Raw genomic sequence first — 17,823 nt, 5'->3', positions numbered from 1 at the left:
TTTGCTTGTGGTTTTAGCTTGTGTATCGTAGTGCCTCTGCCTCTGCAGCTTTGAGAGCTTTGCCTGCAGGTGGCAAGTTCCCCTTCCTGCACTGCAGAGGAGCAGCTTGCTGCCTACCTGTGTGTTTGGGTGGATTGCCATGGTATGAACAGATTGTACACTGTGCACAAATGTAAGTCAGCTCTGCACATCATGTGGCTCCCTTAAAATTACACTTTTGAAACCAACCCTCATCCATCAAACAGTGACCCAGAATAAGTCTTTGGTAAATTGGAAATTAACGTGGGTTTGTGATTATTAACCTGTCCTGCTCTCCCCCTGCCACCAGGCAGGTATCTCTCCTGTGGCGTCCTCTGCCTTCTGCTTGCATTCTGCTGGGCTCATCCAAGTGCACACACACTTTCATCTCTGCCCAGCTGGTGGGGACTGAGTTCCAAGTCATCTGCTGGCAGAAAGCAGGGCTGTTCCTCAGAGGTCAGTGAAGCCTGCACCACCTGCCACCTGCTGAAAAGCCAGTGGATAAATTGTATTGACTCTGACAAGATGGAGGTTGTGAGGACATCTGGCACACCTCTGAAATCCATGAAAACTAGTCTTCATTTCTAACAAAAGCAGTGCTAAGTAATTTTTTGTTGTCTACAGTGAGGGCTAGCAAATAGGATACTGAGCCAGCCTCTTGGCTTCAGTTTCTAATCAGCTTCAGTTTCTGGTTATGGCCTGCTTGCTACCTTTTTGTGTCTTTTGTTTTAGGCTACCTCTGTGTTGGGGGACTTACTGCTTAGTCTGTGTGTGTGTATGTGGTATATACAAATGCTGGATGGTGAGGCTGTTCAGCTGGCCCTTCAAAATGCTGCTGTAATAAAACTAAACACTAACTCCGTTCAGGATTTATTTTAGTTCTGGGTTGGAGAAGGAAAGATTCGATGTTTAGGACTTCAGTTTGAAATCCAGGGAGGTTTTGGCACTTAATTCAACAGGTCAGTCTCCACTCCTGAGTTTGTAAGTAATGGTGATGGGGAGGGAAATGTATTGTTTGGTTTTGCTGTAAAATAAACTTCAATTAATCAAACCCTAATATACTCTCATTTATGTTGACATCTAGACCAAACTTTGTTATGGAAGCTACGTACAAGAAATGTATTTTCAAGTCTCTCCCATGCAATGCTTTAATACTTTTCATAGGAAGCTTGGTACTTGCAGTGCCTTTCCTCTCACCATGAGGGGGAAATATTGAAAGATGAGTTAATCTCAGACAGTGAAGCAGCGTGGTAAAAGTCATGCTGTAAGGGTTTGGGAAACATGGGAATAGATTGGTAGGTTCCCAAAATTTTCTTTGACACCAGTAATGCTGCAATCAGGTTATCACTTCCTGAGAGGCAGGCAGTGACCAGGATGTTGTAACATGGCAATAGGTGTAATTCTCTCTTTGAGGGTAAAGCAGAGCTGTCTTTCATGACTTGTTTGGGAAGAACCTGGAAAAAATAGCTGGGCATTTTTCAGAGATGGACTTCTATCTCTTCTGTCACTCCTGCTAAGGGATACCGTAACAGGGTCTGTGAACTTGCTTCATGGGGCAAGGTGGGCCGGAAGACTGGCTTGTGGTAAAGGAGGTCTTGGTGGATGCAAAAAGAAACCCTAAAGAAATAGTTTGAGCCTAAACCAAGTTTTGTGGTTGATTAACTTGTTAAGCTTTTGAAGCATTCTGAAATCAATCTAGTAGTGCTGAGGTAACTTTAAACAATTTTTTTTTTCACGAAAGGTTTTTTCCTTTGCTTATTGCTTTTTAAAAAACTGTATACAGGTGGCTGCACCACAGTGCTCACCTTGGTGCAGTGACAATACCAGAGGCTGCAGTAGTACAGTCTGCCCCAGGTCATGGAGGACCAGTTGTAGGGTCTGGCCAGCTGAGTCCTACCAGAGTGGATCAAGCTGAGAGGCTTATTTGCAAGTCTTCATGCCGAAACAAACAGCACACAGATGCAGGGATATTTACAGCACAGGCTCAATTTGTTTTACAAATACTGACAAGAAATGCCTTGTTTGGCAGCAATATTTAGGGGGAAATTTTGGCTTTGCTCTTCGCATCCTGCTGTACTGGGCTTCTTTGCCTTCGGATCCAAGCGTTGGCAGGGCTGGCATACATGCAGAGTTGTGGTTTGTGCCTCTGCTTCCCCGTGGCGATGACAGCAGCCTTTTCTTTCATTTTCTTTACTGATGGTGCTTTTTTTTGTTACTTGTCATTCTCCTTCCCCTTGTTTTCAAGAGAAGGCAAGAACATTCTGCTGCATGGACAGAGATCAGTGTGGACTGCTAAGTCTCAGCAGCACGTTCTGTGTTTCGTGCGGTGGAGGGGAGTGTGCAGGTTTGCGGCTGGAAGCGTGGCATTCAGGACTTCCTGAGTGCTGGTCTGCATGGAAACCGTGCTCCTTGGCCTTGGCTTCTGCTGTGTCTGTGGTATAGGACAGAGGTTAGCTTTGAGCTTTCAGTTCCAGGCTGAGTGGTCTCAGGGAGAGAGGGAAGTTAGTTTTTCGGCATGATGTGGGGAAGTACTTGGTTTCTTGCTGAGACAGTGTCCAGTAGAAGAGGCTGCCACTTGGTCACTTGGAGGTGGGTTAGCAGAGATCCCCAGCCTGCTGGGGCTTGGGAAGTGTAGGGCTGGAAATGCCACGTGCCTGCCTTTCCTGCACAGCCGGGCTCGCCTGTGCCGAGTGCCATGCTGGAGTGTGACCCCCCTGCATGTGGCACTGTAGATAAGGTCCTTGTTCAGGAGAGCTCAGTCAGTTCTTGCAGATTCACTCCTCCTTCTAGAGATGAAGGGGCAGCTGGAGAATTGCTCCCAGCATCAAAGTGGTTACTGTTGGCTGCTGTGTGCTGAGATAGCATACGTGGCCCTGTACACGCATAAACGTGAAGCTGTTTCAATTGTGAATGAAAGACCCAGCAGCGCTGTGACAAAAATATGTTTTATTTTAGCCTTTACATGCTTTAATTAGGAAGTCTTTGCTGAGGCGTTTGACGTTGAATGAATGGTGGTGTGAGAGACAAGAGAACTAATTATGCCTGATGAGATGCATGGTATTGGGGATGGAGCACAACATTGCAGGTTGCTAAATCTTCAGTGTTCCAGAGAGGTGCAGCAGGCACCTTGGGAGCAAGTGTTCTGGAGCTTGTGTCTGGGGACATGCCACGTTAATAGGAGCTGGGAGTCACAGCTTCTGTTCCTGACTCTGCTAATGAGTTGCTTCTTGTTACTTTGTGCAGTTACAAAAGGTGTACCTGTTTTCCAGGCAACTGGGTAAATATTTCCTGATTCATTAGTCAATGTTTATAAAGAGTGTGGAGAGCTTTCAAAGGAAAAATGCCGCAGCAGCATGAATGGGTGTGCTCTTTAGGGCATTCAGGTGAAATTGGAATGGGCATGTAAGAAAGCAGGAGGTTGTGCTATTTATTGAATTATTTTTTTAGTTGTTGGCTGGTAGAAATTTGAAAGATTGAAGGGTATCATAGGTAGTTGAAAGCTTGGATATCTGCAAAAAAGCACAAAAGGATGTGATATTTTCTATCTCAGAGACTGGCCGCTGCTAACTCTGGTTGGGGTTTGTGCTGCAGAACCTCTGCATCCCCCTGATCTCACAAAACATCCATTTTTTAAGGCCTGGTAAAACTGGAGGTAAGCACCGATGTGGTCAAGTAAAAGAGGAGTTTTATTAAAAATAGAAACTCCTGTCAAATCCTTGTGGTGGCAAGTAAAAGGTACAAAGTGATGTGCCTGGGAGCACAGTAAGATGGAATTACCTTTTGAGTGAAAGACAAAGTTGCTGCTGCTTGTATTTAAAGCAGATGAAGCTCTAGTCTCAGTTTGTGATGTCCTGAGGTGTGGTTTTGAAGAGTAGTCAGTACAAAGTTATTCTCTAGCCTTCTTAAGTGAGTTTTTGTGATAGACCACAGTGTGGCCAAGGACTGATGTTACTTGGAAAAGTGTAACTAGTTTGGGTAACATGAAAATAAAGTAAAATGGCTTTGTTGATGAGAAGAAAATGTGTTTGGCAGGTTATTAAGCACATTATGGTCAGGTGCAGCTTTGAAGAAGTTGAAAGTAGCTCTCTCCATCATGAATATGATTTAGGGAACACTCCTGGGTTTTCCAGTTATTGAATTGTCTCATGTTTTTATTGACTATAACTCCTGCCCAATTGTGGATTGGTATTTTTAAAAAAAATATCCATTTCTTTGGCTTTGGGTAATTATTCTCTGCTCAAACTTGTATGATTCCCTTTACTGTAGGTCCCAAACATAAACAAAGCTGTGTGATTTCCATCTGCTGTCATAGCGCTTGTGCTTGGCTTTAGCACATCAGACTGCTAGGAAGAGGAAATGCCATCTGGTTAAAATGACTGACTAATTTTTGTTTGGTTTTAATCCCACATTTTCTGCTTTTGTGTATCATTCTTACAGTCCCTTTTGTGTGTCACGTGCATCATTCTTGTAGTCCCCATCCCCAATAATTCCTTGTTATTGTAGCAGTCCCATGACACTTAGCATAAAGGTGAGAGCATAATTTGGCTGGCAAAGCAGTACATTCAAACCTACACAGCTAAACAGGCTGCTTCAGAAGAGAGCCAAATCTATAGAGTATTTGTCTTTTCTGGGGTTTTCCCTAAAATCCCTGGTTTTTTTTGTCTTTTAGATGTGGTTTTCCCAAATTTCTAATTTCCTAATGCTTAGATACAGAAAGGCTTTACCTATCCACACAGTCATAAATGAATGTGTTTAATGCCTTGACATAGCAGGGAGAAATTTCAGAAATAAGGCTGGCAGTACAGATAGTATTAGAGTAATTTTGCTCTCTAGTTTTTGCCTTCATCCTGTAAAGCCACTCAGAAGTAGGATTTATTTAGGAGAGTAAGTCTACTCATCTTTCGTACTTGTAGCTGAATTTTAAAGCTGATAAAGAGCTTTGAAATTGCAAATAAAACTGACCAGACCTAATAGAGAAAAAAGAATGGAGGAATGCTGGTCTTGCCCTGGTACAGCCCTTTCCATCCAAGCAATTTGTGGTGTCTGGGATTTCTGCATTTTCCTACAGTAGCCTTGAAGGTGAAGGGCAACTCAGGAGAGGATGGCTCATAGTGCCAGCCTGTGGGAGGTATCAGGGCTCTGTTTGCAGCTGATCCAGGGGAGGTAAGGCAGGTGTCCCTCAGGAACACTTTGCAAGTGTTCCATACTGCCAGTGTGGTCCTTGTGTGAGTGCCATTTATAAGGGCAAACTGCATTTACAGCATAGATTTTCGATGCCTTCCTCCTGTCTGTGTCATAACCTGTCTGTGTGGTTAATGTTCATTCACATTAAAGCCTTTTTATTTTACTGTAAGAGTAACCATGCAGGAATCTGAAAAAAAAATCCTTTTTTAAGTAAGCTCCCAGTTCCTAACTTAAACCCATTCAGTCTGGTGTATTGCATTAATTCGGAAACCCAGAGCAATTACCTAAATCCACAGTAGTGGTTGGGTGTATGAGCCTGAGCTCATGTCTGTTTCACCCTAAACTTGAGTATTCTGTAGGTTTTGCCTAGACTTGCTCATTAACCAAATCTTCAGCATTGCTGTTTTTCAGACCAAAATGAAGAGCAAGGAAGCTGAGATTTAATGTAAAAGAAGTCACCTCTGTTTTTCTGCGCCCAGTAATTCAATTAAAACATCCTCTAGCATCCATTCTCTCCAGGCCCATGGTGCACCTAAAGGTCATAAATGGGTGTACAAAGGGCTGCAGCATCTGTGTGCCCATGGGTGACATGTTGAAAACCCATATTTTGGGGTTCTTAGATTCCTGTGAACTCAAAGACAGAGTAGTAGTCATCTTGCGTCCCAGGTTAGGACAGTGTTCCCTGTGCCATGTTGTGGGATGAGGGAAGCTGCTGCTTTGCAAAGAATTTGGGTGGTGATTTTAGAAGTTCCAACAAAGACTTTGGTAGCTCTTGTGAATGTGTTTACCTTATTTCTGTGCAGGTATGTGGGCTGCCAAGTGCCTCTTGCTAATTTATATTTCCTTGGAAAGTACTGTTCATTATGACTTCTTGACTTTCTGCAGGGGTTGGAGCTTATAATTTTCTCCCTTAATTGTTTTAGCTTGACGATATGATGATACGTGTTACCTCTTTGTCTTGGTTTTCCTTCTGCTTTTTGGCTTGCTCTTGCTCGCAGTAAGAATTAATCTCATGGGTTTTAATTTTCAAAAAATACTTCTTTTTAATCTTATTCCTCTAGGTCCCTGGCCTCTCTAATTGACTGATGGGCACAGGGAGTCGTTTGTATTGGGTGACAAGTGGTGCTGGGTCTCCACAGCACGTGGATTATTCTGTTTGCATTCCTGGCACGTTTGGAGCAGAAGGCTGCAATCATCTGCAAGGTGATTGCAATCCCCCCTTGAAGTGGGGATTTTTGCTGTATTCTAGGGGGTAAAACCAGGCCCTAAATTCACATGAGACTGTCCCATTAATCTGCTAATCCTTATCTTTAATTCTTTCCAGCAGTACGTTTTCTGGTTTTGGCTTTCATGCTCCCCCATCCCTTAAATATTCAAGCTTTTCATGTGCTGCACTGTTTGACTGGTTCATTTGTTCTGTGCTGTGGAAACCTGTTGCTCTTGTTACTTGTTCTAGAAGATAATTTCCATCAGGAACCCAGAATGGGTGCAAAACATTGCTTTTTTTTTTTCAAGATAAATCTTGTATTTAAGCTTCCTGTGCTCATTACTTCTGCATTTGTTTCTCCTGGTCCTATTCCTATTTTGGTGCCTGCAGGTCCTCAAACCCCACTCAGGAGCAGAGTATCTAAGTGCCTTTCTGCACTGGTGGCTGAGTATGGATTTTCTGTTCAAGGAGGTGTAAGCCATTACCATCCAGCTCTTTGGAGAAGTGCTAGCCAGCTTGATGGTTTGAGAAGTGATTTTTTTCCCTAGGATTTTTTTTTTATTATTTCTGATTTCAGATCAGACTCAAGAGAGTGTTACAGGAAGTTGTGGGATCATTATAGAATATGAGGAGCCTTTTAAATGTGACATACTGTTAGCAGCATACTGTGGCAACTGCTGGCCTGGAATGGGAGGGAGAAGTGAGGATGATGGGGAGACAGGCAATGCCTGCAGTCTGAGAAGAGGAGAGTTTTGCTAGAATCAATCTGGTTTTGCTTGGTCAGCAAAGTACACAAACTGCTGTATTGTAAATGGATCCTACAACACAGTATTTGTTGGAGGGTGGAATTGATAAGACAGTGTAAGTCAAAATCCCATATTGTCCCCAACAGTGGCTAATGAATTTCCTTTTTTATTTCAAAACCTCGTAGGAGCACATCCAACTACGAATGACTTAATGATTTCTCTTTCAGGTTAGGTTTGCAAGTGCAAATGTGTTTCATACTTTTAGGAGGCTTGAGGAAATTTTTGCTGCTTTTTTGGGGTCACAAGCTCAATTAGTTGTTTGGCAGGATCTCAACTCCATGCTTTCCCAGGATGTTCATCAGTCTGTTGTCTGGAGAGTGTATTCTATGGAAGGTAGCCAGAGGGTATTGCAGATGCTGTGCATTGGGTTGGGAAACCCTGTTTGATCATTCACTTCTGATAGCTGGACTGAAATTGCAGTTGAACTTCCCTGAAGTTATGACTGGAGTTCTCTGTGATGGTTTTTACTATAACATAAAAGAATGAAAGCACCTCAACAACGGAGACAAGAATGAGAGGACGTGCTGGTAACAAGATGACAGCTTGGCTGGTACCTTCCAAAGCTTTTCCAGTGTTGGGAGGCCTGCTTTATAGACAGCCTTGCTTCTGCTTTGCTGTATTCCCTTGCTCTTGGAGCCTGCTCTTGCTCCTTACCTGCTCCGTTTTGTCTCTTCCAGCTGTTGGGACAGTGACAGTGTTTGTTCTGTCACAGATACAACAGAGCGTCCATTGCATTAGCGTCTACAGGCACAACAGTGATATAAGGGACTGCTGAAGCATCATTTACATGGATTGTTGAGCCCTGTTTCAGATGGTGATATGTACAGATAAAAGAGAAAATCTGTTTAGAAATCATGAGGTCTGTGGGTTGCATGTGGTTACATATATGCTGGTAGAGGACTGAGATAGTTTTTGTGCAGGCACATTTACTGACCTGGTTACTTGAATTGGTTCTGTCAGCATTTTTATTAATTACTTTTCTTGTGCCTGGCAGCCCTCTAGGTATGGGTGAAAAAGAAAGCTGGGTGCACTCTGCATTGAAAAGTGTTAAGGGATGCCAGGGCAGTGGCATGGAAGTGATGTGGCCACACAGCATGCGCACACTGTGCTGTTACATGGGCAGCTGGAGACATGAATGTTTTGGGATGCATTTTTGTCATTGCTGAAGAGGGTATTCGACAGTCACTCCAGATCCTTCCTCCCCAGAAATGTGGCTGTGGGGCTGTTTTCTTGTCTTCATGCGAGGCCAGTGGGCAGCATTACATAATAAGGGAAATAATTAGGAAGCTGCAAAAGACATTATTTGTGCTCATGACAGAGAATGGTGCTGAGGATGTTTGGTCTTACCATGTTGCTTTGGGACCTGACTGGACAATATTTGAATTTGTCCCAAGCAGGGGGTTTTGCACTTCCACCTCCATGCACCATTTTTCACTTGGCATCCATCCATCTTGGATTTGGTTTAGATTTAGAAACTCTGTGGACTTAGCTGCAGCAAAACTCCTGGGTCTTATTTTGTGTTCCTTCTGTCCAGCTTTTATCTTCCGTTCCTTCTCTCTCCAAATTACCTTGACCCATTGCTGCAAAAGCCTTTTTCTGTGTTGCTGCTCCTACCACTGAGGACTACCGTCTGTATTTCTCTCTGCTTCTCCATCCTTATGACCATGAGTTTGCAGATCTACGGGCAGTCCTGGACAGGCAGAGCATCTTGTGCCACTCCTATGGAATGGCTGTGACACGTCCTCTTCAGGAGCTGGCTGCACTGGTGGTGAGCCAAAGGAGGCCAGATCTCCTTCAGGAGTCCCTTGCCACCCTCCTGCCCTGGTAACAGCTGGCTGCCTGTGCTAAGGGATTACTCATGCATGCCAACGCTGACAAGGGACCCCAGAGGTTTGCAGGGAGTGCTCCAGCTGGGCTTCCTGCCAGCTCCATCGTAAGCCCCATGACAGAAATGTGTCCTGGTGGAGGAGATGGGGACGGGAATGGAGAGGGGTGAAGTGTGCACGCGATCTTTGCAATGCACGATACCTCTGTTGCTATTTACACTTCTTGCTTAGGTCAGCTTAGATCGTTCACTTCATTTTTCTTTTTAGCAAGCTGTCATATGTCCTCACTTCTCCAGCAAAGGCACATTTTGGAGCTGTGGTTTTGTGGAAGGGGAAGAGTAGAGAACATGCCTGTGGGAGTAGATGGAAGCTGTGCCGTTGTTCCAGTTAAGTTTTGACCTTATTACCACATAAACAGCTGCTGGCTAGGTCCTTGTGGTATTGCAAATAGGTCGATGTATTGGATGATTTTCCAGGGAGATAATGCTGGATTATTGTAGGACTGCCTGCAAGGGTCCCTTCAGCAGTAGCACAGCAGGGACCAGCCAGGGTTCAAATTGCTCTGGAGGCAAGAGGTAGCCAAGGATGGCTGCTGGGGACACATTAATGACCTGTCCTCAAGCCAGTATTTCCTGAGCCTGGTGCCTTTGGCGTGGCTTGGCTTGGGTTGATAGAGGGCTGATTTTGGGAGTAGTTTCTGGCTTCTTAGGTTGTGGTTTATGTTTTTTGTTTTTGTTTTTTTTTTTTTTCTTTTTCCTTTTATTTCCTGTTTTGGTTGCTTTTTTTTTTTTTACTTTTAGTCATTATAACAAACTCTTACACTGCCTCTTCAAGTGATATAATTAAATTCCAAGAACTGGAGTCCTAATTACCCTCTCCCATGTGAGAGTTGAGGAGCTCATCTTCAGAGAGAGGCTGTTGGCTGAGATTCAAAAGAGACAAATCTCAGAGCAGGCTGCATCTGTGTTGATATTTACTCTTATTAAGAGTAATGGTCATTACCAAGCGATATCAGAGCAGGTTGCTCTTTGCAGGTTATTTTTCTCTCTAAGTGAAGGCAGAAGGAAAAGCAGAGGGGTCCATCTCTGCCATTTCTGAACATCTCCTTTTCTGTTTTTTCCAAATAATTGTTAGCATAGCATCTGAGCTGGTGGGTCTGGCATGTGCAAAAATCTGCACTGATGCATGAAAAAATTACTGATACATATTTAGACGTTTCCTATTCTTGGAATTTGCTCCTCTTCTATCCCGTGCATCAGTGCAGATAGCTTGCATAAACAGGCTTAATTCTCAATGCAGTGGTGCAGAGAATCTGCCCACTAAATGGTAGGAGACATACTGGAGCAAACTGCTGCTTTCTTTCCTGTGATAATGGCTGTGCATTCAGGCAGCTGTGTGAATCTCTGCAAATGGAGAAATCCTGAAAGCAGGGCACACTTAGATCCAGTGAAATAGCTATTCTTATCTTTTCTTTTTTTTTTTTTTTAATAGAAACTCATGCAAACAGAAAATGAATTGGTAGGAGTTAAAGTGGTAGGAGTTGCTAGCTGCATACTCACAGGTATAGATCAGTAACAATGCTTTGTAGCTTCTTTCCACTATAAACCTTTCAGAATATTAGTATCCATTCAGATCTCTAAATGACACGTAAGGGAAAATTACACTTCCTTCCCCACATGGTTAGTTGTTGCACCAAAAAAAAAATGGTAGAACAGGCACAGGATTCTCTTACCTGGTTTAGTCCTCTGCTTAGACCAGAACAATTGTCTGCACATCTTGGGGTTTCACAGACCCTGTTGCTGAGGTTTCAGCATTACACTTGTTCACATCAAGCACATAACATTCGTCTGGGCTGAGATAGCCACAGATACACCTGCACACTGGAAACATTTGGGAGTGTCTAGAAGAGCATTTACAAATGTTGACTGTTGTGTGAGCTGACTGTAGTTGAGTGCCTGGCAGTCAGCTGCAGCAGGGCCACAAGACCTTCTCTGTGCCTCTGAATCTGCACAAAAGGATGATCTGAAACTGGTATCTTCTCTGGAGATTCCTTGACCTTCGAGTCATTTAGGTTTAGCCCATTTAGGGACCATTGGAGAACTGCAGGGGAGAGAAGACAGAATGTTTCTAACCCGTGGGTGTGATGTTGCGCAGGCTTTTTGTATGAACTCCGTGTGGCAAACATGGTGTTTTTGCATAACTCCAAATCCGGGGCGTTTGTTCCATAGTCTAGTTTTGTTACAATGAGACACAAGTGTTACAAGTGTCCACATGATTCAGTTGTCAAGCTCAGATCTCCAGCCTCACAGAGAAGCAAAGAAAATGTTTATGGATTACAGTGATGTTAAAATGCAAAACTGACATGAATTCAGTAAGACTCTTCAGATAAATACACTTCTGTTCAATTGAGATTACAAGTGCTCCTTCCTGGTGTGGTAGCTGTGTGCTTTGTTAGTTCCTTAAAATTCTCATTTCTTATCTTCAGCATAATATTCTGATTTTGCTGCATGTGTCCCTGGCACTTTCCTCCTACTTTCCAGAAGCATTTGGGAAGTTTTCACTAAGGTGCATTCTCACTTGCAGCTCACTGTGAACTTGGTGTTTGTTGTTCTTCACATTTGTAGAAAGGCAGCTGGAGAAGATTGGGAGAATTAGCACCAGTGCTGGCAGCACACTTAATTTGGTGGGGCTCTTGCAAGCCTTGCATCTTGTTGTCTCTAATCAGTTTAAACTTGATGGGTTTTCAGTGTTTTCATTTTCTAAATTGATTTATCTGTGTAAAAGGTACAAGTTGTCCTCTGCTGGGAGCAAGTTTCCGAGCTGTTTAATCTTGCGTTTGTCAGTGCAGAGAACAGCCTTGTCAATGTGAATCATCCTCTTTTCTGTTTTGCTCATCTCCCCAGATCTTTGACCAACTTCTTATTCACTTCAGCTTGAAGTCTCCTTATGGCTTCACTCCTGCACTGTTTAGGAGAGCTGCTAGGCCATGAAGACCCTTTATCTGCCCACTGAAACAAATGTTCTCTCCCATGACCCTTCTCTCTTCTTCAAGCCTAATCTGATGCTGGAATTCAGTCTTGTTCAATTTGAAGACCACCTCCAGCAGGTCTGTCTGTTGATACCTCCCTCTTTCTTTAAGAGCTGTTTTTGCCTCTGCTTTCCAGGTGTTGCTCCAGGACAAATCTTTCATAACTAGAATTAATGGGGTTGCTGGGCTTGGGGCTCCATATTTCAACTAGTTTTTGTTTTCTGCAGGACATTTTTAAGGCTAAACACTTGTGATTTGGATTTGGACATACAATGAACATTTTTTTTTTTTTTTTGGCTTTCTATTATCTTCTGCCAAATGTAAAAGCTGACCTGCTCTTTCCTTTTGACTCTTTTAACAAACAGTGCTCTTTGACCACCACCCTAACAGTAGCACGGCTTTACTGAAATTTGGCTTCTTAAATTTTATGTTAATCTCATGGACAGAAGGTCTGCTGAGGTTCTTGGACATGCTGGAATAAGCTGCTTCACTACTGGTCAGGGCTTGGCTTTGGAATGTAAATTTAACACAGTTCACTGTGTCCTGACCAAGCAAACAGAGAAATTAAATTGACTAATGGAGCTTTTCACAATGCTTGTCCCACAAACTTAGCTCAACAGCTTCCAGATTACTGTTGGTTTGGACTAATTGCTGATGATTGCTGACCACAGCAATGAGCTCTCAGGACTGAATGCATTTGATTTTCTTTTTGGGTAACCTTTCTTCCAATATGTGTTTTTTGCAGTGATACTGAAAGCCGAAAATTATGCAAGAAGATGAAGGTAGATCCTAATTCAAAGGAGAAGGGAGTGGAATTACTCCATTATAAGTGAGTGCTGGGCTGGGATTTATAGTTCATAATTGTTGATGCCCCCAGTAAGAGTGTTTATTCTTCTTTCAGCCCCATACTGCTGCAGCATTAAGATGACTAATTTTTTTGTCCTATGAAATTAATTACTGTTTCTTCAGTTTGCAAGCATGTGTTGTGACAGAAGTTGAGTTAAATTTATTCTGCTGTTGAACAGAGAACACTAACAGCACGAGTGGGGCCAGGGAGAGATGTCCAATGGACTGAAACTGCCCAGTGCGTGGGGCGGATGCCTGAAATTTGAGTTCTCTTGCTTTCTGTCACTTGCCTGCTGGCAACTTGGGACAAGTTGCTTCACCTCCCTCAGCCTTTCTGACTTGAGATATCCCTTCATAATATGAGTGGAGAAAGGCAAGTGTTGTGAGACAGCAAGGTATTTTTCTTTCTGAATATAATAGGAGTGGGAGTACTGTTAGGTACACCAAGCAGCTGCATCTCCATCTCCAAAGATCATGCCTTAGTAAATAATCTTGTCAAAGTATCGGGGAGGAAATTGTTTACTGGGAAACTGTTTTCTTTACACTGGGTTTGCGCCCTCCCTTTTTCCTTCCTCTCGTTCTTCCCCACCCCACCTCCCCTTAAACTACTGTACTATAAATTGTGCTTAGTTCTCTGGCATCAGCAGGATGATGTTATTCTGGTTAGTGAGAAGTCAGGAAGAGCAGCTGTATGAATTCCAGAAATGTTACTGTAAGTTAACACTATTCCCCACTCCTCATTTAACAGGGACGGTGCATTTCATACTGCATATAACAGAGCGGTCACATTGAAGGTAAATTCAAATATTCTGTTATTATTCTTTTGGTTTTGCTAGATGTGGGTGAGGCATTTGTGGATTAAAAACTGGTTTTAATATTTTTTCATGCTGAAGGCATGAAAGGGAGGGAATTAATCTTTATAAACAGTGGTCAGAATGGCCTAAAGGTTTTTGTGTGCATACATGTCTGTCACCCACAGATCCAGGAAAATTGTTTATTATTTAAAAGATTGACCCCATGTTGAACTGGAAGGTAAATTGTAAGTTAACTTACACGCTAGTAACAAATTAGGATTTTCTTGTTTTGATTACAAGGTGCTCTTTGTGGTAGTATAACTCAAAGTATTATCTGATACTGTGTTTTGATAAGGAGTTCTCTGAGGTTCTTAGATTATGTGTTTATAAACTTTAAAGAGCTGAGTGGCCTTATCTTTTATCAGATTGTAGAACCACAGCTCCTATGAAAGTGCTTTGAGTGCATCAGGTATAAAATAACCTTTCTTCTTTTCTGGCAAATCTTGACATAAAGCAATGGAAGGCAATGTTCTGTGGGCAAGGGAAGAGAGAAGGCATGAGGCATGATACGAATTTGTAGATCCAGATGATTGTGGGAATGGTGGACTGAAAGTACAGTGAGCAGGCCAGAAGCGTGCAGCTTTCCTTTGCAAAGCCTTGCTGAAGCGCTGGGAGTATCCTGACGTGAGGAGCCTGGCAATGTCTTGGCTTCCAGAAATCTTCTGTCCAGCTCTGATGCCCAGTTCCTGTTTCTCTTCCTCCTCCAGCAAACCCAGGCTCTGCACAGTCATTGGTCTTTTGAAGGCTTGGTGACATTCACCCCAGGCTGATATAATTCCATGTATTTCCCCTTTCTGGCTTGCTCAGGGCATTGCCCTGGCATGGAGGAAAGCCTGTGTGAGATGCTCTGTGAACCTGAGTCTGCCAAAGTGGCTGTTCCTAAGTGCACTTGCTCTGGACCTTGCTTTTACAGACAGAGTTGGAGAGTATCTGATGGGGGACTGTCTTGGAAGTGTGCCCTGACTTGAATTCATTCAGTCTTCACTTGAGGCTGTGATGCAGGATTTATCTGAGATGGGAAGGGTAGGGCCGTGTATCTTCCATCTCCTGCAGCAGAAATCTTGTCTGGCATTAGGAAGGGCATTGTTAAATACCCAGCCCAGTCAGCAGCTGCCTAAATCAGCTTCTGTACTTAGTGAGGAATTGCAGATGGTGATTGTTTTTTTCCTTCATGGTGGGTGATGGGTTAAGGGAGACTTCCTAGTTGCCTACATTTGGGTGATTTGAACAATACAAGATTGTATTGTTCTGCCCTCCATAAAGTGCTGCAACCAGGAATTAGTGCTGTGACTCTTCCTTACAGATCAGATCAAGTGGAAAGCACCTGCAGTGCTCCAGGGAGCATTGGGCTGAGAGGCAGTCATAGCACAACAGGAACCAGATCGTTTATTCCTTCAGCTGTTTTGTGATGAGCATTTCACCCTTCCCTTTTGCCCTGCCTGCTGGGAAGAAGAAAGCAGCATCCCACGGACAGGGGTGTGGGATTCCATTGGAGGTGCAAGAGGGATTTTGAAGCTCCCTCACTCTAGGAGCTGGAGTCCTTCTCAATTTAACTGCCCCTGTGAAACCAGCCACTAATGATTTACAGGTTGGGTAGTGGATCAGATCTGGGCAGTGATCAAATAACTCAGCTGTTTGCTTGTTCTGCTGCTCACAGCTGCCTGGATATTTTCTGTATTTCTCCCTCTGTTCCACTTCTCCCTGTTTTCTTCTGTTGGGCCAGTGACCTTTGTTTCTCTCTCTCAGTTGTGTTTGTCAGGACTCTCCCAGTACATACAAACAGAGAGTAGCACAGCAACACAATTACATAGGGTATCATACTCATTTTATGGACAGGTGGACACACTGAAGAACAGGGAGATTAAAGGATTTGTTTCATATCATTCAGCAAACTTGTGGCAATAAAACTCGGATCTTCTTTCCAGATATCCAGTAGACATATTAATATATGTATGACATTTTGGAGAATGATGGACACAGCTCTGAAGAACTGTAGAAGGATTCTTCTGGAGTAATCAGCAATTTCATAGATGTGGCTGATCCAGCTGGTAGTGTACTCAGGTTTTTAGAAAAGCTTTTCATTTCTTAAAGTAACTAAATCCTTATGTAATTAGCAGAGATGCCCTTGTGGTTTCACTGTTAGAAAAATGAGGAGTAAAGGATAGCTCAGTGTTCACAGTAGGGGGAAGTTGCTTGTCAGTCAGAACCTCCTGCTGCTGAGACCTGTGTTATGATCTGAGCCGTTCAGGGTATCTAGGAAAGGGAGATGGAAGGCAAGAGAACAAAATTCAGTGACGCAAAGTTATTAGGAATAGTTTAAAAATGTATTTCCAATTCTTTGCAGAAGGGCTTAGGTTCTCACAATACTAAAAAGGACAGCTGGAGGAAATTCCAATAGAATTTGATATTTCTGTAATTGTGAGTAGCTTAAAAAAGGGGGCTATTACTTCTTTTTTCTCCAAATTTGAGGGCAAACAGTGGCATTTTGGGATGGTTGATTTGAAACTAGTAACTGCAATGTTAAAAAAAAAATTGGAACTTGTGGCTAAATGTTGCAAAAGCCAAGAACTTAGGAGTCTGAAAAGCAGTATTAGATAGTCATAACAGATAGATCCATTGGTAGTTAGAAAGCACAGAGGTCTGTATACAACAGCTGGTGCAGAGTGCATAAACTTAATTTATTTTTGCCAGAAATTGAGAGCATGTGCCAGTGTAAGCTATATAAGAACCGTAAGTAGTAGTCTATCTTCTCCTCAAGTAGCTGTAGTCATCTGCTGTTGAAGACCTAAGCTTAGGTCAGTCTTTGATCTTACCTGGAATGTCTGTTCACATGCTGATTTTGCCACATGATGTCTAATTCTCAAGAGAGCCACAATGCCAGTATCCAGGCTGTGTTTATTACATGATGAAGCCTTTTCTGGAGTGTAAAGTACAGGGAGAGTTTTGCCCTTCTTCTAAAATGGAGAGAACTCAATGAAGTACAAATCTGCTTAGTACTAGCAAGGGGAATAGACTAACTCAATAAATTGGTCCTGCTCTAAACCCTGAATCCTTTTCAAGCTGGCTGTTGTAAGGAGTATATGTGTGAAATTGAGGCAGGTCTAGTTATTAGCATCCTTACTGCATGCTACTTCAAAGGAATCAAAATCACAAGGATATGTTTGTGTATATTTTCTTCCACATTAAAACCTAGGTCCAAATATATGATTATGGGTTAGCTTTTCTGTTAAAACTTGCTTGTTTTAGCAGTATGTGCTGGATGAAGCATGTCCTGTATGCTGCTGAATGGAGCTTTGAGCTTTTAAGGCTCAAAGCTGGCACAGCTGGCTACAGCCCATGGTGCTTCTGTCTATGCTATGGGGTCAAAACAGGTCCTGACCGTAGCACGGCAGGACTGGAGCAGAGCTGGTTCTGCAGCACCAGGGTTGCTGTGCCCTGGACCTTGCTGTGGCCTCTAACACAGCAGCCTGGGGACCACTGCTTTTCGGTGATTAGAGAATGCTGTGGTTTGTTTGGGTGTTGTTCTTCCCTGTTTAAAGCAAGAGAGGAAGTTCTCTTCTCTGCATGAAGAATTGAGGGCAAGGCAACGTACTGCCTGCTCCTGCCAGAAGACATTACACATCTAATTTTTTTCTGTCTTGGCTGAGAGGGAGAGGCTGGATGAATTAAATCTCTTTAATCCCCCATCCTCTAACCACATCTTTTTCTACATGACTGAATTTGGCATGCAGGAATTCTTGAAGCTAGCAGAGTCAATTACACTCATTAGCTGTTCAAAATGTTCACCCCTCTCTCCTCTCCAGTGTGTAGTTGAGGTCTGTGCATGCTGAGGGTGAGCAGAACTTGATGCAGCTGTCCTAAAGGTAGAACATCTCTGCTGTTTTGTCCTCATCTTTCCTTCCTCCATGTATTATTAGTCTTCTTAGGATGTCATTTGGGATGTTAATGCCTCTAAGTCTACAGGTTTTTGTATTGTAACTCCATTGTAAATGACTTGATTTTATATATTTTTTTCCTAACTGTCTCCTTTCCCTGATAATGCCACTGCAAAACA

General features: G+C 43.0%; 1 protein-coding gene and 1 long non-coding RNA gene across 3 annotated transcripts in view; both read left to right on the top strand.

Moving 5' to 3' along the window:
* LOC137476932 (uncharacterized) overlaps positions 1–17,823 on the top strand; it is a 541,698-nt gene that overhangs the window by 201,630 nt on the left and 322,245 nt on the right. The gene's annotated exons all lie outside the window — the stretch shown is intronic.
* PDIA5 (protein disulfide isomerase family A member 5) overlaps positions 1–17,823 on the top strand; it is a 97,824-nt gene that overhangs the window by 16,321 nt on the left and 63,680 nt on the right. For both annotated transcript variants that reach the window (XM_068195364.1, XM_068195363.1), the window contains exons 4-5: positions 12,815–12,898; positions 13,664–13,709. In XM_068195364.1, the coding sequence (XP_068051465.1) occupies positions 12,815–12,898; positions 13,664–13,709 (130 nt within the window). The remainder of the gene's footprint in view (positions 1–12,814; positions 12,899–13,663; positions 13,710–17,823) is intronic.

This window comes from Anomalospiza imberbis, chromosome 7 (genome assembly GCF_031753505.1).
Source record: "Anomalospiza imberbis isolate Cuckoo-Finch-1a 21T00152 chromosome 7, ASM3175350v1, whole genome shotgun sequence".
Lineage (NCBI taxonomy): Eukaryota > Metazoa > Chordata > Aves > Passeriformes > Viduidae > Anomalospiza > Anomalospiza imberbis.
This window is presented reverse-complemented; position numbering and strand designations above follow the sequence as displayed.